Genomic DNA, 24,496 nt, shown 5'->3' on the forward strand with positions numbered 1-24,496 from the left:
GTGTTCATTTAAAGTGTATATCATTTTTATTTAAAGGCTGAATCATAGTGAAAATAACAATACAGCTTTGAAGGACAACAGTTTGTTTTGAAGTGCAGTTTCAAATGTATGTCAATACATATACAATTAATCATAATTAACATTGACCTTTATAGAAAATGTTTACCAGCAAGTTTGCATGATGTGGATATGAAAATATGAACATGATAAGAAATAATTTAAATATGAGAAAAATAGGTTACAACAGAGCGGTTTAGTAACATGAAATAATGTAACTGTGTCCTCCTTTACACATACAGTAACACTATACACTATAAAACCATAAAACAGAACACATACACTGACTATACAAAACATTAAGAACACCTGCTCTTTCCATGACAGACTGACCAGGTGAATCCAAGTGAAAACTATGATCCTTTATTGATGTCACTTACATTTACATTTACATTTACGTCATTTAGCAGACGCTCTTATCCAGAGCGACTTACACTTGTTAAATCCATTTCAATCAGTGCAGATGAATGGGAGGAGACAGGTTAAAGAAGGATTTTTAAGCCTTGAGACAATTGAGACATGGATTGTGTATGTGTCATTCAGATGGTGAATGGGCAAGACAAAAAAATGTAAGTGCCTTTGAACAGGGTATGGTAGTAGGTGCCAGGTGCACCGGTTTGTGTCAAGAACTGCAACACTGCTGGGTTTTTCACGCTGAACAGTTTCCCGTGTGTATCAAGAATGATCGATCACCCAAAGGACATCCAGCCAACTTGCCACAACTGTGGGAAGCATTGGAGTCAACATGGGCCAGCATCCCTGTGGAACACTTTCAACACATTGTAGAGACCATGCCCCGACAAATTGAGGCTGTTTTGAGAGGACGCAATTCAATATTAGGAAGGTGTTCCTAATGTTTGGTATACTCAGTGTATAACACATACCATGTTTTATACAGTAAAGTAATGTATACTGTATAGGTACTGTAACAGCATCTGAAGAGCGTGTAGTCTTGATTATAAAATATTGGTATTTTAAAACAGATTAAAATGAACTTCCAATTTCCATCGAGATATGCATAGAAAGTGTATGAGATGAGTACATCGACTCCATGGCAATGATTTAAGGCTTTGAGCTGATTAAATGGCCATAGTAAAGAGGTTGCTTCCCATGGAGACAGACAGACAAACAGGGTCCCTAGTACATCCTGGTCTCATAGCAGTGCAGGAAACACCACACCCCAGTAGTACTGGCGAGTGGCGACTCAGTTTCCCTTGGTTTTGTTCAAACCCTGCTTCTCTGTTCCATTCAATGGGAATTCACAATTCAGAATATAGTCTTAACACACAAAATACTTACATTAAGTTATTTGACCCATAAAGCGCAACCAAGCTGTGTAACTATCCTCCTCTGCACCAGCTGGCATTGACATAATAACATTTGACACAAGGGAAAGGGTTTGTTCAATCACAGCCACTTCATTTCTACAGCCGATTCCCAAAGCAGCACACTATGATATATGTGGGAATGTTTGTTTCGTGTGTGTGAATGTGTGTAACAGCACTCTCACAGCACCCAACAGGCTCTCCTCAGTCTCTCTTCATGAAGGCCTGCATCATGTCCATTGGCAGGGGGAAGATGATGGTGGAGTTCTTCTCAGCAGCTATGGTGTTGAGGGTCTGCAGGTAGCGCAGCTGCAGGCCCGATGGAGACTCAGCGATCACCAGAGAGGCCTCCTTCAGAGCCCGCGAAGCGTTCATCTCCCCCTCCGCTGCTATCACCTACACACAGAAGGCAGGAAGGAGGGGGACAGATAGAGAGATGAAGGGAGAGATGGAAGAAAAAGAGGTTAGGTAATGACCATTAAGTAATGAAGATAGATAATGGAGAGAGAGAGAGCAAGAATTCCACATTGTCATGGAGCGCATGTCCATGACTTATAGACAATGACACTGAAACAAATTATTGGTTGGAGAGACTCTTTATTGTACAGTGGGGAAAAAAAGTATTTAGTCAGCCACCAATTGTGCAAGTTCTCCCACTTAAAAAGATGAGAGAGGCCTGTAATTTTCATCATAGGTGCACGTCAACGATGATAGACAAAATGAGAAAAGAAAATCCAGAAAATCACATTGTAGGATTTTTAATGAATTTATTTGCAAATTATGGTTGAAAATAAGTATTTGGTCAATAACAAAAGTTTCTCAATACTTTGTTATATACCCTTTGTTGGAAATGACACAGGTCAAACGTTTTCTGTATGTCTTCACAAGGTTTTCACACACTGTTGCTGGTATTTTGGCCCATTCCTCCATGCAGATCTCCTCTAGAGCAGTGATGTTTTGGGGCTGTCGCTGGGCAACACAGACTTTCAACTCCCTCCAAAGATTTTCTATGGGGTTGAGATCTGGAGACTGGCTAAGCCACTCCAGGACCTTGAAATGCTTCTTACGAAGCCACTCCTTCGTTGCCCGTGCGGTGTGTTTGGGATCATTGTCATGCTGAAAGACCCAGCCAAGTTTCATCTTCAATGCCCTTGCTGATGGAAGGAGGTTTTCACTCAAAATCTCACGATACATGGCCCCATTCATTCTTTCCTTTACACGAATCAGTCGTCCTGGTCCCTTTGCAGAATAACAGCCCCAAAGCATGATGTTTCCACCCCCATGCTTCACAGTAGGTATGGTGTTCTTTGGATGCAACTCAGCATTCTTTGTCCTCCAAATACGACGAGTTGAGTTTTTACCAAAAAGTTATATTTTGGTTTCATCTGACCATATGACATTCTCCCAATCCTCTTCTGGATCATCCAAATGCACTCTAGCAAACTTCAGACGGGCCTGGACATGTACTGGCTTAAGCAGGGGGACACGTCTGGCACTGCAGGATTTGAGTCCCTGGCGACGTAGTGTGTTACTGATGGTATGCTTTGTTACTTTGGTCCCAGCTCTCTGCAGGTCATTCACTAGGTCCCCCTGTGTGGTTCTGGGATTTTTGCTCACCGTTCTTGTGATCATTTTGACCCCACGGAGTGAGATCTTGCGTGGAGCCCCAGATCGAGGGAGATTATCAGTGGTCTTGTATGTCTTCCATTTCCTAATAATTGCTCCCACAGTTGATTTCTTCAAACCAAGCTGCTTACCTATTGCAGATTCAGTCTTCCCAGCCTGGTGCAGGTCTACAATTTTGTTTCTGGTGTCCTTTGACAGCTCTTTGGTCTTGGCCATAGTGGAGTTTGGAGTGTGACTGTTTGAGGTTGTGGACATGTGTCTTTTATACTGATAACAAGTTCAAACAGGTGCCATTAATACAGGTAACGGGTGGAGGACAGAGGAGCCTCTTAAAGAAGAAGTTACAGGTCTGTGAGAGCCAGAAATCTTGCTTGTTTGTAGATGACCAAATACTTATTTTCCACCATAATTTGCAAATAAATTCATTAAAAATCCTACTATGTGATTTTCTGGATTTTTTTTTCTCATTTTGTCTGTCATAGTTGACGTGTACCTATGATGACAATTACAGGCCTCTCTCATCTTTTTAAGTGGGAGAACTTGCACAATTGGTGGCTGACTAAATACTTTTTTCCCCCACTGTATCTCTTTAAGGTATAGCCAAGAATCCTGAAACAAAAGAGAATATGTTGGATTGAGTAGCACATTCCGTTTGCCAACAATACTTTGACATAAGGCGCCAAAGTCGAGTGTTTGTTGTGCACACCAATTACTAAAACAATGTAACTTGTTAACCATGTTTCTACAGTGTATAAAGCTGCCCATTTAAACGTACATGCTCTAGCAATGTGAAATATATTAATAGAATAACGATCAATGTGTTGGTAGAGTATAATCATATCATTTAACATACCTTGTGTGTTTGTCTGAAGCGCCGCGCTGTTTCCTTGTTGAAGTGCCGCTGTGCTTTACGCATGACGCAAATTAGTCTACGAGTCATCGAGGAACATTTATTGGTTGACGGGAATAACCAAAGTGATGAATTATCCCGGGGGTGAATTACTTCATGAATGTGTATTGTGTGACTTAAAGAAGAAGTTATGGCACAAGTTATTGAAGTGTGTGTTTATGTAAAACAGTTGTTTATGATGTTATATGTCCATGGGAAATTACGCATTTATGGTAGAAATTTGTTTTGGGGCTATCATGATGGAACATTCCTAGCTGAAGGGAGTTCCTGGAAAGAGTACTTAGGATGTTGTTGGCTTTTGCCCGGGGGAGAGCAGGCTGGGCAGGTAACAGGTTGGCTAAAGTAGAGTTATACCCAAGTTTTGTTAGAGGCAAAGAGTTGTTGCCAGAATAGTTTATACTGAGAATATCTTTGAAAGTCTTTGTCAACATCCTGTTTGTTATTTTCTGTACAAAGTTTATTGGCCAATTAGTCCTGCACCTGTTAATATTGTAAATAAAAGCCTCTAAGAGAGGTGAGCACCAGAACATCCTGTCTGTCTCCTCACTGTCCGATCCGCCGCTTCGGCTTCTTCTTCACACACATCCACAGATCAAGTGAATGTAAGCATATAGAAAGTACCCAGAGTGAGAGTGAATGCAAGCATATAGAGAGTACCCAGAGTGAGAGTGGATGTAAGCATATAGAGAGTACCCAGAGTGAGAGTGAATGTAAGCATATAGAGAGTACCCAGAGTGAGAGTGAATGTAAGCATATAGAGAGTACCCAGAGTGAGAGTGAATGTAAGCATATAGAGAGTATCCAGAGTGAGAGTGGATGATTAAATAAATCAATCCCAGGGAGCCCTCTTATCTTTAACCAGCAGATTGAAGATGATATCCAATTTGTGTAATGGCCGATGGGAGGAGACTCGGGCAGAGGAGCCCCAGCTTTTGACCTGCTATGCTCTCGGGTTCTTACGACATGACCACCGGTTGCTAAGGAACAAGGGAGATGACGTGTTGACCCTTCAAGAAAACATTTTCATCTGGATGATTTATTTTGGGAGTCAATAAAATCAACAAATGATATAATAGAAGACAAGTGGGATTTTTCACTCAGAGGAAAAGGATTACCTCAACTCAAGGGACTGAAAAATAGACTAAAGACCAATGCCTGTATATTCAAGTGTGTGTGTTACCCTGGTCTGTATGTGTGTCAGTACCGTACCTTTGCCCTGGCCTCGCGGCTAGCCTCGGCCTCTGCAGCCATGGCCCTCTGGAGCTGCTGGGGCAGTTTGACGTCCTTGATCTCCACTCGCTCCACCTTGATACCCCAGTCATCTGTAGCGTCATCCAGGGTAGTCTGAGGAAACGCAGGGGATAAGACATTGAACTCTACATCCAACACGGTCCTTTTGAAACCTCAGGTCCTAATAGGCCCAGACAGGGCTCTAAAGTGCAACCATTATGGTCGCATATGCTCCTAAATGTTTTGCTGTGTGACCTGAAATTAAATGTAATTTTATGAGCACCAGTGCGCCTAGAAAAAATTGTTGTCATGATTAGGCTTCGTTGTACCGTTGTTTCCGAGTGCCCTCGAGAAAAAAGCGAGTGCAGATTCGTTACTGTCACGGCTGAACCATTACTACAGAGAAAACGAATTGTTTCTAGCACAAACAGATAAAAAGTTATTACCCGCACCATTACTAGTGGGTTTTGTCCAACATGTCTCGGGACATACGCATTGCCACAATCATAACCTGGATCTATGTTTGTCCCGTGGAATAGATATTGTGGATCTAAATGTTTTTCCTCATAATCCTTGACTATTGAATCACTATCTTATTACGTTTGCAATCGGAACAAATTATTCGCTCAGACCCCAACCAAGGATTATCAAAAGCAGCACTATAAATTCCTAGGTGCACTTCCAGACTCCCTCCACCTACCCAAGGGCGCCGGAGTAAAACAATCTGTTAACCACCTAACCGAGGATCTAAATGTAACCTTGCGTAATACCCTAGATGCAGTCGCACTGCTAAAAACATTCATCAAAAGAAACTAGCTCCCTGGTATACAGAAAATACCCGAGCCCTGAAGCAAGTGTATTTTTAATTTTTGGACTGACTCTCTTGCACTGGCTCTATGCACACTCACTGGACTCTACCCACACATACTATACTGACACTCCAAAACACACACACACACATATTGATGTCACACACACACACACTTCCACACTCTTCACATACGCTGCTGCTACTCTGTTTATTATATATCCTGATTGCCTAATCCCTTTTACCCCTACCTACATGTACATACTGTATTACCTCAATTACCTCAACTACCTTGTACCCGGCACATTGACTCGGTACTGGTACTCCTTGTCTATAACCTTGTTATTGTTTTTATTGTGTTACTATTTACTTTTTAATTTAGCAAATATTTGTCTTACTTTTTAACTCTGCATTGTTGGGAATGGGCTTGTAAGTAACATTTTACTGTAAAGTCTACAGCTGTTGTATTCAGCACGTGACCAATTCAGCGCATGTGAAGCGTTTTCCTAAGATTTCCTTCATTAAAGTCCCCAGCTACAATAAACACGGCCACAAGATATGCGGTTTCCAGTTTGCACAGTCCATTGTAGTTTCTTGAGAGTTGTCGTGGTGTCGGCTTGGGGGGGGGGGGGGGAATATACACGGCAGTGACAATAACCAAACAAAATGATCTCGGGAGGTAATTGTTGAGGTATTCCAGATCGGGAGAACAAAAGGACTTGAGTTCCTGTACGCTACCACAATCACACCATGACTTGTTAATCATGAGACATACCCCTCCACCTTTGCTACCTAGTGGCATTTAGTGAACTCTAGCAACATCTCCTGTTTTATGGCAATTATGGCTTGCTGCAAAGTGTGGTATTAAGTTGCTATAGCAAGATTAAACAAAGAACAGACCACAGTGCATTAGAGTACCTGCATGCTGTGAAGTATGGTGCGTGTGTATGGCCAGGTTATGGTCAGTACAGAGTGAGTAGTAGGATGCTGTGGTCCAGTACCTGCATGCTGTGGGCTATCTCCTCACGGTCAGACAGGATTTCAGCCAGGTTCTTGGTGCCCAGGACATTCCTCAGGGTGGTCTGTGCCAGCAAGCGGGTGGCAGCGTCAGCATTGGTGATGTTGGCCACAGCCAGGATGGCATTCTGAACACGGTAGTACACCACACCATCAACACTGACCGTCACTGAGTCCTTAGTCAGAACCTGGGGAGAAGGAGAAATGAGTTACTACTGACAACACTGATCATAACTGGTATTACATGATAGAGTAATCAAGGTAATGGGGGGGGGGCTCACCTCTTGTGGCGGGATGTCGAAGGTGATGGTGCGCATGTCCACGTTGATGAAACTGTCTGTGCACGGCAGGATGAAGAACAGGCCTGTGGGGTGCACACACACACACACACACACACACGTTTAACAGCCACGCTTAAAGCTAGTTAGTCTCACACAACCAGACTGTTGTTGATCATGACAGTATACATATCCTGCATTCATTAACTCCTCTTTGTTTGCACACACTCCGATTCATCATTGTACAATACAGTACAGTACAGTGCAGTACAAACACAGAGTGCTGGGCATGATGGTGTGTAAGATAATGTAGCTTAGGCCAAAGAAAGGGGATTAAAAGGATACTTCGGGATTTTGGCCTCACTGCCAAAATCCCCAAGTATCCCTTTAACAGAGGCATTTGTCCCATGCAACTTTCACTAATGTAAACATTTCCTTCTCTTTCTAGAATAATTCTTCCCAGCTGGGACTTCAGCCAAGTGCCAGCTGCTGGCCCTGGTTCTACTGTACTGCAAGTCTGCAACACAGGAGTATACTCTGAATTTGCTATGCAAAGCATCATGTGATATGATGGAAAATTCCATGGATTCCCACCCTAAAAATGGCACTGGATCACTCACCACAACAACTTGGTTTAGGCTAATGCAGAGTAACACCAATGCATAAAGCATCAGGGAAACCTCTAACATAAAATGCAATGACTACTGACTAGCCCATAGCCTGACTTAAAACAGTTGATTCTGTTAAAAGATCTTATCTGGCAGTTGGACAAGACGTGCTATGGAGGGAGAAGGGAAGACCATGAAGATAATGAGCAGAGTTTAGTTGGCCAAACCAAATATTAAACTAAACTTTGGTGTTTGTGTCTCCGGGCAGCAGGGGAAGTTGAGGGTCCCTCCGTGACAGATGGACAGGGTCTATTATTACCTCAGGCTGTTATCATGCGGCTGTTCCGGAATCCTGCTAGATCATGTTTCATCCATGGAGAGCAAGGCTTGAGAGTTTGAGGTCCATAACCTGGCTATGGTAGATAGACTACTGTGGCCACTTTATAGTTACACTGAAGGTTGGAGATTTGTATGGGAATAGCGTATCTTGCACATTGTTAAAGTGTAAATACAGCTAATCAATCAACTATCTTAAGAATGCCACTATATACTGAGGGTGAAATGTTAACTTTTCCACTCCAACTACAAAGAGATAGGCATGCTCTCTGCTCAGCTAGGGGGGAATTCCGACACGAATTAAGCGCATAAATGGAACATAATTCTCTTTTTATAGACTTTTCTCTCTACGTGTATTCTGACCTTGAACTTAAGCATGAGAATAGCATGCTATTAACCCGCTATACGTTTGGGGTGGAGATCAAAGGAATGAAGGTGTGACGGAGGTGTGTCTGCAGATACGCCGTATTCTGACCTTGACTTCATTCCCTCATAATTCCACCACCTTTACGCACGATGAATAAGGTCAAGCAACCTGTCGGTTCCAAGTGGAACAACATCTACTTTCTTTTTTTTCTCTGATAGAAATAACACCAGTTTCCATGCACTGTAATTTACTAATTGATAAGAGCTATTGATAAGAGCTAGGTAAATGAGTAAGCCGTTTGGATAAGGGGATTGTAAATATAAATGACAATTGTTTTAGATCCATTTTACCTTATGATCACTGGAGACAAAGGTCAAACCAGTCATATGGCAGCAAACTGAAGCAAATCAACACCTTTTCCACAGTGAAGTTTACGAAATACTGGCCTTATAACTTGCAGGGATGACATTTGGAGTCCCAAGTTATAGGCTTCTTCCCAAGTTATAGGCTTCTTTAGCCATGCGCAAATGACAGTTTAGCGCCAAATCTACAGAGTTGATTTTTGATTAGTAGAATGCTTCAATTATATGCCCAGACTTTTCTTTACACTGTATTCTTTTACAATTTGCATCGTTTTAAATATTAGTCACTATCGGTAGCCACCGTTAGTTATACCCACATACATTCCTAACTGTCACTTTAGTGTTAGCTTCCTTACATTTTGCATCATTCCATTACATCATTAGTTTACCTTTCTTTCCTCTGTCACATTCGTGTGGTTGTTCCTGAGGATCGCTAGCAACAGTGGATCATATTAGGCAAATGCAAATTGCAAAGACAGGCAATCCAGCTCATAAAGTTATACATATATAGGTAGGAGCTACCAAATGTCATTTTTGGTGAGTTTGGACATTTACAAATGAATGTGAACGAGAGACATTGTCCAAATGAACAAAGTTATGACGCATGCTTGTCTGAAGGAAGAACAGTACTGGCTCTCCAGCAGAATGTCTAGATGCTGTGTCTGTGTGGAGTCTGGAGTCGCTAGGGCAACGAGCCTGCCGTGCTCAGAGAGGAAGGGGGAGGAGCAGATAGGCCGAGAACGGAGAGGAGAAAAAATGCAAGGAAATCAAGATAGAAGTGGCAGCTGTACAAATAACCCATCCAAAGGGCTTTGACTTCTCAAACACGTCAGAAAGCTAACCCAATATGATGCCCCGTCGCCTTATTAATTCAGCCACTTACATTACCAGTCAAAAGTTTAGACACACCTACTCATTCAAGGGTTTTTCTTAATTTTTTCTATTTTTTACATTGTAGAATAATAGTGAAGACATCAAAACTATGAAATAACACATATGGAATCATGTAGTAACCAAAAAAAGTGTTATATATATTTTATATTTGAGATTCTTCAAATAGCCACCCTTTACCTTGATGACAGCTTTGCACACACTTGGCATTCTCTCAACCAGCTTCATGAGGTAGTCACCTGGAATGCATTTCAATTAACAAGTGTGCCTTCATAAAAGTTAATTTGTGGAATTTCTTTCCTTCTTAATGCGTTTGAGCCAATCAGTTGTGTTGTGACAAGGTAGGGGGGTATACAGAAGATAGTTGTATTTGGTAAAAGACCAAGTCCATATTATGGCAAGAACAGCTCAAATAAGCAAAGAGAAACGACAGTCCATCATTACTATAAGACATGATGAAACTGGCTCTCATGAAAAATGCCACAGGAATGGAAGAACCAGAGTTACCTCTGCTGCAGAGGATAAGTTCATTCATGTTATCAGCCTCTGAAGTTGCAGCCCAAATAAATGCTTCACAGAGTTCAAGTAACAGACACATCTCAACATCAACTTTTCAGAGGGGACTGTGTGAATTAGGCCTTCATGGTCGAATTGCTGCAAACAAACCACTACTAAAGGACACCAATAAAAATATGAGACCTGCTTGGGCCAAGAAACACGAGCAATGGACATTAGACCGGTGGAAATTTGTCCTTTGGCCTGGAGTCCAAATTGGAGATTTTTGGTTCCAACCGACGTGTCTTTGTGAGACGCGGTGTGGGTGAATGGATGATCTCCGCATGTGTAGTTCCCACCATAAAGCACAGAGGAGGAAGTGTGATGGTGTGGGGGTGCTTGCTGGTGAAACTGTCTGTGATTTATTTAGAATTCAAGGCACACTTAACCAGCATGGCTACCACAGCTTTCTGCAGCAATACGCCATCCCATCTGGTTTGGGCTTAGTGGGACTATCATTTGTTTCTCAACAGGACAATGACCCAACACACCTCCAGGCTGTGTAAGGGGTATTTTACCAAGAAGCAGAGCGATGGAGTGCTGCATCAGATGACCTGGCCTCTACAATACCCCGACCTCAACCCAATTGAGATGGTTTGGGATGAGTCGGACGGCAGAGTGAAGGAAAAGCAGCCAACAAGTGCTCAGCATATGTGGGAACTCCTTCAAGACTGTTGGAAAAGCATTCCAGGTGAAGCTGGTTGAGAGAATGCCAAGAGTGTGCAAAGCTGTCAAGGCAAAGGGTGGCTATTTGAAGAATCTCAAATATAAAACATATTTTGATTTGTTTAACACTTTTTTGGTTACTACATGATTCCATACAATTCTAATAGTTTGCCTAACTTCTGTTTATGTGACAAAACAAGCAATGTATACTGTAGAAAATCCGCTATGAAATCTATTTTCAATAACCACAAATATTGTATTTTCAGCATGCATGTTAGAGCAAAAACCAAGCCATGAGGTTGAAGGAATTGTCCGTAGAGCTCCATGACAGGATTGTGTTAAGGCATAGATCTGGAGAAGGGTACCAAAAAATGTCTTCAGCATTGAAGGTCCCTAAGAACACAGTGGCCTCAATCATTCTTAATTGGAAGAAGTTTGGAACCACCAAGACTCTTCCTAGAGCTGGCCGCCCAGCCAAACTGAGAAATCGGGAAAGAAGGGCCTTGGTCAGGGAGGTGACCAAGAACCTGATGGTCACTCTGACAGAGCGCCAGAGTTCCTCTGTGGAGATCGGAGAAACTTCCAGAAGAACAACAATCTCTGTAGCACTCCACCAATCTGGCCTTTATGGTAGAGTGGCCAGATGGAAACCATTCCTCAATAAAAGGCACATGACAGCCCGCTTGGAGTTTGCCAATAGGCACCTAAATGACTCAGACCACAAGAAACAAGATTCTCTGGTCTGATGAAACCAAGATTGAACTCTTTGGCCTGAATGCCAAGCTTCACATCTAGAGGAAACCTGGCACCATCCCTATGGTGAAGCATGGTGGTGGCAGCATCATGTTGTGGGGATGTTTTCCAGCAGCAGGGACGGGGAGACTAGTCAGGATCAAGGGAAAGATGAACGGAGCAAAATACAGAGAGATCCTTGATAAAAACCTTCTCCAGAACACTGAGGACCACCAGACTGGGACGAAGGTTCACCTTCCAACACGACGACGACCCTAAGCACACAGCCAAGACAATGCAGGAGTGGCTTCGGGGCAAGTCTCTGAATGTCCTTGAGTGGCCCAGCCAGAGCCCAGACTTGAACCCGATCGAACATCTCTAGAGAGACCTGAAAATAGCTGTGCATCGACGCTCCCTATCCAACCTGACAGAGCTTGAGAGGATCTGCAGAGAAGAATGGGAGAAACTCCCCAAATACAGGTGTGTCAAGCTTGTAGCGTCATACCAAGAAGGCTGTAATCGCAGCCAAAGATGCTTCAACAAAGTACTGAGTGAAGGGTCTGAATACTTATGTAAATATGATATTTCCGTTTTTTATTTGTAATAAATTTGCAAAAATGTTTTGTATACTCTGTGTATTTTGTGCGTAAAGGCTCTCCAAACTTTTTTTTTTATTATTCATAAATACTTTCCTAACCCTAAATAATATACAAGATCAGAGTATTTTAAAATTGACCAATTGGTACTGAAAAGGAGACGAATATGTGTGTATTTACATGGGTTTCTTTCATTGATCCCTAATATTCTGAACCATTCTCTCCATATATTAGTAGTAGTGAGTCTGTCGAGGAAATTCTAATTAAAAGGTACACCAAATTTAAAGAGATGCTTTAGATAAATGTACTAAAAACAGCATTGAATGAAAACTCCACGAGACAAAGTGTTGGCCAGCAAGTGGGGTGGTTTTCAACGGTTGAAATAAATGTGCTCAGTGCACGCAAGGGAATCACGCCTGCAAAGCCTGTTATGCTCCTGCATAAGGTAATTCTGAATACCAACTACTGAGAAGTGCGTAGGAAAGGTGTGCATAGAAAAAAAGCGTACATTTCCTAAGACTGAATCGGGCCATTGGAGAAATTAGGAGAGATTGCAACCACAAATACCCATTGCAACCTCAAGTTAGCATCAATCAAAGGGTAATATCATTAGAGTGAAGGAAAGCACAAACAGGAAATACACTAAATGGTCTTCCGAATAGGCGGTTGGTAGTAGGCAAAAGAAAGATCAGAGAGAGCTGAGGAGGGATGTGGGTGTTTATTCTGCACTACCAGTTCAGTACTATGACTCAGGCCCACTGCTTCTCATCAAGACATCAGTTTGTATCTGACAGCAGCGGAGCTCTCAGATCACTAATTTAGACAAGAGATTTAGTTTAAGCCTCTTAAGCTCATTAGTTAATTGATTGCAATTGCTGCCAAATTCTGTGACTAATTGTTAAATAGAGACCTCTCAAAGTATTCCATGAAGATCGATTTGAAGGCCAACTACTGGTATATTCAGTTTGTCATACCAAATATACCCCAGACGTCTTTTACAGTGTTACCAAGGCAAAAATCCTACCACACAAACTATGCTTTTGAAAAGAAAGACCGGCACTATTTTAACTAATGTGCTTGCTGAAAGTATTCCAGCATGAACCCTGGAATTCGGTTTACGTTCTGGAATTCTGTTTAAACATAAGCTACAGCAGCACAGGAGTGTTTAAACTAGAACACAGGAAGTGCATAACAGATCCGTTGCAGTGAACTCCTACACAGTGGTTCAATGGAAGAACAATAGTAGTGTGGTAGCCCACCACAATGTAAAACAAATAGGTGAAAGCAGAATTACCCCATACCACATACAAACTAAGTAGGGTCTTGACTCCTCCTCCTAACGTACTTTCACAGCTAAGGTGGTTTCAAGACAGACCCACATTCGGTTTAATGCGATTTTCGTCTATCTCATACTCTCGTCTATATCATACTCTTACAGACTTTAAAAAGTCATTTTATGGGACCTTGAGAGAATCATAGCTAATAGGCACAGTGTTAGGCACAGAGTTTCTCCAAGGACAGTGGGTGTGAAGGTGATGATGGGAAGTATGCTACCTGGCCCTTTAGCTCTTCCTCGTAGGATCCGCCCCAGCCGAAAGATGATGGCCCTCTCATACTCCTTCACAATCTGGGAGAGAAAGTAACACAGGCTGGGTAATCATTATAGTTCTCCCCTCTCCCCTATTTGACTAACTTTTCACTACACTGGTAATTAAGATATCATATTTAAAGTCTAGGAACATACAGAGAAGGAACTGTCAGATGCGTCACAATACCCCCTGAACTAGCCACACTGGGAGCAAAATTTGAAATGGAATACATTGAATACATGGAGCAGGGTGGAAAATTAATTATAAACAGGAATTTAAATGCATTTTCGGAAGGTCTGTGGTCACCATTCATATAATATATTAAATATACAGTTGAAGTCGGAAGTTTACATACACTTAGGTTGTCATTAAAACTCGTTTTTCAACCACTCCACAAATTTCTTGTTAACAAACTACTTTGTGCATGACACAAGTAATTTTTCCAACAATTGTTTACAGACACATTATTTCACTTATAAGTCACTGTATCACAATTCCAGTGGGTCAGAAGTTTACATCCACTAAGTTGACTGTGCCTTTAAAGGTTTCCATTTATCATCCTTGAGATGTTTCTACAACTTGATTGGAGTCCACCTGTGGTAAATTCAATTGATTGGATATGATTTGGAAAGGCACACACCTGTCTATATAAGGTCCCACAGTTGACAGTGCATGTCAGAGCAAAAATCAAGCCATGAGGTCGAAGGAATTGTCCGTAGAGCGCCGAGACAGGATTATGTTGATGCACAGATCTGGGGAAGGGTACCAAAACATTTCTGCAGCATTGAAGGTCCCCAAGTACACTGGCCTCCATTATTCTTAAATGGAAGAAGTTTGAAACCACCAAGACTCTTCCTAGAGCTGGCTGCCCGGCCAAACTGAGCAATCGGGGGAGAAGGTTTGCCAAAAGGCACCTAAATACTCTCAGACCATAAGAGACAAGATTCTCTGGTATGATGAAACCAAGATTTAATTATTTGGCCTGAATGTCAAGCGTCACGTCTGGAAGAAACCTGGCACCATCCCTACAGTGAAGCATGGTGGTGGCAGCATCATGCTGTGTGGATGTTTTTCAGTGGCATGGACTGGGAGACTAGTCAGGATCGAGGCAAAGATGAACAGAGCAAAGTACAGAGAGATCCTTGACTAAAACCTGCTCCAGAGCGCTCAGGACCTCAGACTGGGGCGAAGGTTCACCTTCCAACAGGACAACGACCCTAAGCACACAGCCAAGACAACACAGGAGTGGCTTCAGGACAAGTCTCTGAATGTCTTTGAGTGGCCCAGCCAGAGCCCGGACTTGAACCCGATTGAACATCTCTGGAAAGACCTGAAAATAGCTGTGCAGCAACGCTACAGTGAGGAGAACAAGTATTTGATACACTGCCGATTTTGCAGGTTTTCCTACTTACAAAGCATGTAGAGGTCTGTCATTTTTATCATAGGTACACTTCAACTGTGAGAGACGGAATCTAAAACAAAAATCCAGAAAATCACATTGTATGATTTTTAAGTAATTAATTTGCATTTTATTGCATGACATAAGTATTTGATCACCTACCAACCAGTAAGAATTCCGGCTCTCACAGACCTGTTAGTTTTTCTTTAAGAAGCCCTCCTGTTCTCCACTCATTACCTGTATTAACTGCACCTGTTTGAACTCGTTACCTGTATAAAAGACACCTGTCCACACACTCAATCAAATAGACTCCAACCTCTCCACAATGGCCAAGACCAGAGAGCTGTGTAAGGACATCAGGGATAAAATTGTAGACCTGCACAAGGCTGGGATGGGCTACAGGACAATAGGCAAGCAGCTTGGTGAGAAGGCAACAACTGTTGCCGTAATTATTAGAAAATGGAAGAAGTTCAAGATGACGGTCAATCACCCTCGGTCTGGGGCTCCATGCAAGATCTCACCTCGTGGGGCATCAATGATCATGAGGAAGGTGAGGGATCAGCGCAGAACTACACGGCAGGACCTGGTCAATGACCTGAAGAGAGCTGAGACCACAGTCTCAAAGAAAACCATTAGTAACACACTACGCCGTCATGGATTAAAATCCTGCAGCGCACGCAAGGTCGCCCTGCTCAAGCCAGCGCATGTCCAGGCCCGTCTGAAGTTTGCCAATGACCATCTGGATGATCCAGAGGAGGAATGGGAGAAGGTCATGTGGTCTGATGAGACAAAAATAGAGCTTTTTGGTCTAAACTCCACTCGCCGTGTTTGGAGGAAGAAGAAGGATGAGTACAACCCCAAGAACACCATCCCAACCGTGAAGCATGGAGGTGGAAAGTCTTTGGGGATGCTTTTCTGCAAAGGGGACAGGACGACTGCACCGTATTGAGGGGAGGATGGATGGGGCCATGTATCGCGAGATCTTGGCCAACAACCTCCTTGCCTCAGTAAGAGCATTGAAGATGGGTTGTGGCTGGGTCTTCCAGCATGACAACGACCCGAAACACACAGCCAGGGCAACTAAGGAGTGGCTCCGTAAGAAGCATCTCAAGGTCCTGGAGTGGCCTAGCCAGTCTCCAGACCTGAACCCAATAGAAAATCTTTGGAGGGAGCTGAAAGTCCGTATTGCCCAGCGACAGCCCCGAAACCTGAAGGATCTGGAGAAGGTCTGTATGGAGGAGTGGGCCAAAATCCCTGCTGCAGTGTGTGCAAACCTGGTCAAGACCTACAGGAAACGTATGATCTCTGTAATTGCAAACAAAGGTTTCTGTACCAAATATTAAGTTCTGCTTTTCTGATGTATCAAATACTTATGTCATGCATTAAAATGCAAATTAATTACTTAAAAATCATACAATGTGATTTTCTGGATTTTTGTTTTAGATTCCGTCTCTCACAGTTGAAGTGTACCTATGATAAAAAATGACAGACCTCTACATGCTTTGTAAGTAGGAAAACCTGCAAAATCGGCAGTGTATCAAATACTTGTTCTCCCCACTGTATATATATATTTTTAAGCCATTTTGAATTCATGATGTAACACAACAAAATGTGAAATAAGTCAAGGGGTATGAATACTTTATATCCACACATTTTTGAATGATCTAAATGATGATGATGGTGAAGGGGTGATTGAAATTAGAATTTACAACGGCGGTTGGCAACTAGGTTTGGCCTCCAGCCAATTTGTTCCTGAGCTAGTAGGTGGGCCAGAACATAATTAGCCTACTAGCAAATAGCCTACTAGCGGCCCAATTAATAGCCCTACACATTTAACACGTGGTTAGTGGGCTAATCAATTCAATGACAATAACATGATAAGTCAAGTTTGACTCATTTCTCTCTGCCTCCTTCTTTCCACTCCTCTCCTCTTTTGACCTCACCCTCTCACCGTCCCCCCCTACTCACAAGGCAGGCAATACGCTTGACCTCATCTTCACTAGATGCTGCTCCTCTACTAATCTCACTGCAACTCCCCTCCAAGTCTCCGACCACTACTTTGTTTCCTTTTCTCTCTCACTCTCCTCCCACACTACTCACTCTGCCCCTACACAGATGGTAATGCGCCGCCGCAACCTTCGCTCTCTCTCTCCCACTACTCTCTCCTCTTCCATCCTATCATCTCTTCCCTCTGCTCAATCCTTCTCCCTCCAATCTCCTGATTCTGCCTCCTCAACCCTCCTCTCCTCCCTTTCTGCATCCTTTGACTCTCTGTGTCCCCTATCCTCCCGGCCGGCTCGGTCCTCCCCTCCAGCTCCGTGGCTTGATGACTCATTGCGAGCTCACAGAACAGAGCTCCGGGCAGCGGAGCGGAAATGGAAGAAAACTAAATTCCCTGCCGACCTGGCATCTTTTCACTCCCTCCTCTCTACATTTTCTTCATCTGTTTCTGCTGCTAAGGCCACCTTCTACCACTCTAAATTACAAGCATCTGCCTCTAACCCTAGGAAGCTCTTTGCCACATTTTCCTCCCTCCTGAATCCTCCCTCCCCCCCCCCCCTCCTCTCTCTCTGTGGATGACTTCGTCAACCACTTTGAAAAGAAGGTTGACGACATCCGATCCTTGTTTGTTAAGTCTAATGACACTGCTGGTCCTGCTCACACTGCCCTACCCTATGCTTTGACTTCTTTCTCCCCTCTCTCTCCAGATAAGATCCTGCGACTTGTGACTGCAGGCCGCCCAACAACCTGCCCGCTTGACCCCATCCCCTCCTCCCTTCTCCAGACCATCTCCGGTGACCTTCTCCCCTACCTCACCTCGCTGATCAACTCATCCTTGACCGCTGGCCATGTCCCTTCCGTCTTCAAGAGAGCGAGAGTTACTCCCCTTCTCAAAAAACCAACACTCGACCCCACTGATGTCAACAACTACAGACCAGTATCCCTTCTTTCATTTCTTTCCAAAACTATTGAGCGTGCCGTCTTTAGCCAACTCTCTTGCTATCTCTCTCAGAATGACCTTCTTGATCCAAACCAATCAGGTTTCAGGACTGGTCATTCAACTGAGACTGCTCTTCTCTGTGTCACAGAGACTCTCCGCACTGCTAAAGCTAACTCTCTCTCCTCTGCTCTTGTCCTTCTAGACCTGTCTGCTGCCTTTGATACTGTGAACCATCAGATCCTCCTCTCCACCCTCTCCGAAATGGGCATCTCCGGCGCGGCTCACTCCTGGATTGCGTCCTACCTGACCGGTCGCTCCTACCAAGTGGCGTGGCGGGAAGCTGTCTCCGCACCACGTGCTCTCACCACTGGTGTCCCCCAGGGATCGGTTTTGGGCCCTCTCCTTTTCTCCCTATACACCAAGTCACTTGGCTCTGTCATATCCTCACATGGCCTTTCCTATCATTGCTACGCTGACGATACACAACTAATCTTCTCCTTTCCCCCTTCTGATAACCAGGTGGCGAATCGCATCTCTGCATGTCTGGCAGACATATCAGTATGGATGACGGATCACCACCTCAAGCTGAACCCTGGCAAGACGGAGCTGCTCTTCCTCCCGGGGAAGGACTGCCCGTACCATGATCTCGCCATCACGGTAGACAACTCCGCTGTGTCCTCCTCCCAGAGTGCGAAGAGCCTAGGCGTGACCCTGGACAACACCCTGTCGTTCTCCGCCAACATCAAGGCGGTGACCCGCTCCTGCAGGTTCATGCTCTACAACATTCGGAGAGTGCGACCCTGCCTTACACAGGAAGCGGCGCAGGTCCTGGTCCAGGCACTTGTCATCTCCCGTCTGGACTACTGCAACTCGCTGTTGGCTGGGCTCCCTGCCTGTGCCATTAAACCCCTACAACTCATCCAGAATGCCGCAGCCCGTCTGGTGTTCAACCTTCCCAAGTTCTCTCACGTCACCCCCCTCCTCCGCACACTCCACTGGCTTCCAATTGAAGCTCGCATCCGCTACAAGACCATGGTGCTTGCCTTTGGAGCAGTGAGGGGAACGGCACCCCTGTACCTTCAGGCTCTGATCAGTCCCTACACCCAAACGAGGACATTGCGTTCATCCACCTCTGGCCTGCTGGCTCCCCTTCCTCTGCGGAAGCACAGCTCCCGCTCAGCCCAGTCAAAACTGTTCGCTGCTCTGGCACCCCAATGGTGGAACAAGCTCCCTCACGACGCCAGGACAGCGGAGTCACTCACCACCTTCCGGAGACATTTGAAACCCCACCTCTTTAAGGAATACCTTGGATAGGCTAAAGTATTCCTTCTAACCCCCCCCCCCCCCCCCCCCCCCCCCCCAAATTGTAAAGTGGTTATCCCACTGGCTATAGGGTGAACGCACCAATTTGTGAGTCGCTCTGGCTAAGAGCGTCTGCTAAATGACGTTAATGTGCCCTTGAGCAAGGCACTTAACCCTAATTGCTCCTGTAAGTCGCTCTGGTTAAGAGCGTCTGCTAAATGACTAAAATGTAAATGTAAAATGTAAAATGTAATGATAAATTCGATCTGATTACATTTACATTTTAGTCATTTAGCAGACGCTCTTATCCAGAGCGACTTACAGGAGCAATTAGGGTTAAGTGCCTTGCTCAAGGGCACATCGACAATTTTTCACCTAGTCGGCTCGGGGATTAGAACCAGCGACCTTTCGGTTACTGGCACAACGCTCTTAACCACTAAGCTACCTGCCGCCCCGGTGTGCCAAGCTTGTAGCGTCATACCCAAGAAGACTCGAGGCTGTAATCGCTGCCAAAGGTGCTTCAACAAAGTACTGAGTAAAAAGGGTCTGAATACTTATGTAAATGTAACAAAATGTGAAAAAAGTCAAGGGGTCTGAATACTTTCCGAATGCACTGTATATATACATATTCATAAGTACAGTTAAATTAGATCTTTAGAAAGAGAAGAGGCGCTGTGATACAAGATGTTTATCTGTTTTTTAAAGCTAAACTTGTTTTAGCCTGAGCATTCCACGATGACATGGCTCTATACATAACTGATCAACGCATTAAATCTGTTTTGGGTTTGGGTACCGTGAAGAAACCCATAGTGGCGTGTCTGGTGGGGTATGTTTGAAGTGTAAGAATGGAAGTCCAACCACTCAAGCAATATCACCACCAAGATGGTCGCCGGTGCTGAAAGTAATCTATTTACCGGAGCACATCTGCACTCTTCCCCAAGATGATTACAGTGGTAAAATCACCAGTCTCTATTAATAGGCTTACCTACTCTATTAAAAATATATTAATCTTACTGTATTTCTCCAATGCCAAACCAGTGTGTCTTGTTTGCAACGGAACTGTCACTGTTTGCAAAGAATTCAATCTTTGATGTCATTATGAATCTAAGCATGGTACATTCGGAAGTCGATTTTCCACCCCAGACATAACATTTACATTTACGTCATTTAGCAGACGCTCTTATCCAGAGCGACTTACAAATAGGTGCATTCACCTTATAGCCAGTGGGATAACCACTTTACAATGTTTTTTTTTTTTTTTTTTTGGGGGGGTTGGGGTAAGGGGGGGTAGAAGGATTACTTTATCCTATCCCAGGTATTCCTTAAAGAGGTGGGGTTTCAAATGTCTCCGGAAGGTGGTGAGTGACTCCGCTGTCCTGGCGTCGTGAGGGAGCTTGTTCCACCATTGGGGTGCCAGAGCAGCAAACAGTTTTGACTGGGCTGAGCGGGAACTATGCTTCCGCAGAGGTAGGGGAGCCAGCAGGCCAGAGGTGGATGAACGCAATGCCCTCGTTTGGGTGTAGGGACTGATCAGAGCCTGAAGGTACGGAGGTGCCGTTCCCCTCACAGCTCCGTAGGCAAGCACCATGGTCTTGTAGCAGATGCGAGCTTCAACTGGAAGCCAGTGGAGTGTGCGGAGGAGCGGGGTGACGTGAGAGAACTTGGGAAGGTTGAACACCAGACGGGCTGCGGCATTCTGGATGAGTTGTAGGGGTTTAATGGCACAGGCAGGGAGCTAAGCCAACAGCGAGTTGCAGTAATCCAGACGGGAGATGACAAGTGCCTGGATTAGGACCTGTGCCGCTTCCTGTGTAAGGCAGGGTCGTACTCTCCGAATGTTGTAGAGCATGAACCTCCAGGATCGGGTCACCGCCTTGATGTTAGCGGAGAACGACAGGGTGTTGTCCAGGGTCACGCCAAGGCTCTTCGCACTCTGGGAGGAGGACACAACGGAGTTGTCAACCGTGATGGCGAGATCATGGAACAGGCAGTCCTTCCCCGGGAGGAAGAGCAGCTCCGTCTTGCCAAGGTTCAGCTTGAGGTGGTGATCCGTCATCCATACTGATATGTCTGCCAGACATGCAGAGATGCGATTCGCCACCTGGTTATCAGAAGGGGGAAAGGAGAAGATTAGTTGTGTGTCGTCAGCATAGCAATGATAGGAGAGGCCATGTGAGGATATGACAGAGCCAAGTGACTTGGTGTATAGCGAGAATAGGAGAGGGCCTAGAACTGAGCCCTGGGGGACACCAGTGGTGAGAGCACGTGGTGCGGAGACAGCTTCTCGCCACGCCACTTGGTAGGAGCGACCGGTCAGGTAGGACGCAATCCAAGAGTGAGCCGCGCCGGAGATGCCCAGCTCGGAGAGGGTGGAGAGGAGGATCTGATGGTTCACAGTATCAAAGGCAGCAGACAGGTCTAGAAGGACAAGAGCAGAGGAGAGAGAGTTAGCTTCAGCAGGGAGAATGTGGCAAAGAGCTTCCTAGGGTTAGAGGCAGATGCTTGGAATTTAGAGTGGTAGAAAGTGGCCTTAGCAGCAGAAACAGATGAAGAAAATGTAGAGAGGAGGGAGTGAAAAGATGCCAGGTCCGCAGGGAGTCTAGTTTTCTTCCATTTCCGCTCAGCTGCCCGGAGCTCTGTTCTGTGAGCTCGCAATGAGTCATCAAGCCACGGAGCTGGAGGGGAGGACCGAGCCGGCCGGGAGGATAGGGGACATAGAGAGTCAAAGGATGCAGAAAGGGAGGAAAGGAGGGTTGAGGAGGCAGAATCAGGAGATTGGAGGGAGAAGGATTGAGCAGAGGGAAGAGATGATAGGATGGAAGAGGAGAGAGTAGCGGGAGAGAGAGAGCGAAGGTTGCGACGGCGCATTACCATCTGTGTAGGGGCAGAGTGAGTAGTGTTGGAGGAGAGGGAGAGAGAAAAGGATACAAAGTAGTGGTCGGAGACATGGAGGGGAGTTGCAGTGAGATTAGTAGAACAACAGCATCTAGTAAAGATGAGGTCAAGCGTATTGCCTGCCTTGTGAGTAGGGGGGGACGGTGAGAGGGTGAGGTCAAAAGAGGAGAGGAGTGGAAAGAAGGAGGCAGAGAGAAATGAGTCAAATGTAGACGTAGGGAGGTTGAAATCCCCCAGAACTGTGAGGGGTGAGCCATCCTCAGGAAAGGAACTTATCAAGGCGTCAAGCTCATTGATGAACTCTCCAAGGGAACCTGGAGGGCGATAGATGACAAGGATATTAAGCTTAAATGGGCTAGTGACTGTGACAGCATGGAATTCAAATGAGGAGATAGACAGATGGGTCAGGGGGAAAATTGAGAATGTCCACTTGGGAGAGATGAGGATTCCTGTGCCACCACCCCGCTGACCAGATGCTCTCGGGGTATGCGAGAACACATGGTCAGACGAGGAGAGAGCAGTAGGAGTAGCAGTGTTTTCAGTGGTAATCCATGTTTCCGTCAGCGCCAAGAAGTCGAGGGACTGGAGGGTAGCATAGGCTGAGATGAACTCTGCCTTGTTGGCAGCAGAACGGCAGTTCCAGAGGCTGCCTGAGACCTGGAACTCCACGTGGGTGGTGCGTGCAGGGACCACCAGGTAAGAGAGGCAGCAGCCACGCGGTGTGAGGCGTTTGTGTAGCCTGTGCGGAGAGGAGAGAACAGGGATAGGCAGAGGCATAGTTGACAGGCTGCAGCAGATGGCTACAATAATGCAGAGGAGATCGGAATGAAATGAACTAAACATCTGGGAAAGGAGAGAGCGGGGCCTCCCTCACCACAACTCCCAAATATAACTCTCCCAACTTCCACCTCAGAAACTATAATTGTTGTAAACTACAGCGGTTCAAAGTTTTCTAGGAATAGACTAACTTAGTTTATTCAGCTAGCTAACTAGGTGCAGTATTATTCCGTGAAAATCGTCCGGGCACCTAGTCATAAGACGCCACAGCCAGCTAGCATGCCGGACTCCAACAACACGGTTTAGCGCCAATACTCGGCCACAACAAACCACCAGTGTATCAACACGCAAGCAGATCGTTCGTGTCTGTGTCTAACGTTGTGGGTTAGTCCCGACAGCTTGAGCGAGTCCGTCGTCAACTTATTCAGCCAGTTAGTTAGCTAGAATAGTTAGCAAACTAGCTAGCCATTGCTTTCAGACAAAGAAGAACCCCTCCTTTCACGGCACGAACACACAGAGAGAGCCAAACTAACGTTAACTAGTCACCCATGTCCCGAATTCCTTGAACGACTCGGGCTATCAATATGTAAAAAACAAAACACAAATGTAGGTTATGACTTACCCCTAGCAGCTACTGTTAGCTAGCCAAGTGCAAAGCTAGCCACTGAATTGACTCAGCCAGTTCGCGTCTGTTCGCTCGGTCGTTCCAGCTATTGTTTACTAGTAGCTATCCAGGTAGCAACAAGCTAGCTAAATTTCAAGCACAGTAGCCACTTGCTACCTAACGTTAACGGTTCAGACAATGAGGTTAGAAAACAGCTGAATGGTAGGCAATTATTGTATGTAATTATTGTAGGCAGCCAGCTGGCGTAATTACAGGCACTCTCAGGCGTGAAACAACTATACCGTTGCTAATAGCTACTCGCCAGCTAGTCCAGGTGGTGGGTTAGCTAGCTAGCTTCGTGCTACACCGGGCACAGCCTAATACAATACTAACCTACAATAATTACATACAACAACCCACGATAACTACCTACAATACCTAACTACAATCTAAATACATAGTTTAAGCCTTATTCGACAAAGCCCAAGCTATGTATAAAGCCAAGCTTACCCGACGCCAAGCTTACCCGACGACATAAGGCCCGAGTCCGATGCAGAAAGGAGGTACACTGTAAGACTTGTATGTAATCTCAACAGTAAAACACTGTAGAATGCACAGTAAAATA

The 24,496-nt window shown here is 44.9% G+C and overlaps 1 protein-coding gene across 1 annotated transcript in view; it reads right to left on the reverse strand.

Annotated features, from left to right (window-relative positions):
• Positions 1 to 3: 3 nt before the first annotated feature.
• The window catches only part of LOC311127367 (stomatin-like), a 38,556-nt gene continuing 14,063 nt past the window's right edge, over positions 4 to 24,496 (reverse strand). The window contains exons 3-7 of the mRNA XM_084159209.1: positions 13,919 to 13,991; positions 7,255 to 7,337; positions 6,958 to 7,161; positions 5,128 to 5,262; positions 4 to 1,778 (exon numbers count right to left, since the gene is read on the reverse strand). Coding sequence (XP_084015335.1) covers positions 1,587 to 1,778; positions 5,128 to 5,262; positions 6,958 to 7,161; positions 7,255 to 7,337; positions 13,919 to 13,991 — 687 coding nt within the window. The 3' untranslated portion in view covers positions 4 to 1,586. The remainder of the gene's footprint in view (positions 1,779 to 5,127; positions 5,263 to 6,957; positions 7,162 to 7,254; positions 7,338 to 13,918; positions 13,992 to 24,496) is intronic.

The sequence above is a fragment of the Coregonus lavaretus genome, assembly GCF_964263955.1.
Source record: "Coregonus lavaretus genome assembly, chromosome: 4".
Classification (NCBI taxonomy): Eukaryota; Metazoa; Chordata; class Actinopteri; order Salmoniformes; family Salmonidae; genus Coregonus; species Coregonus lavaretus.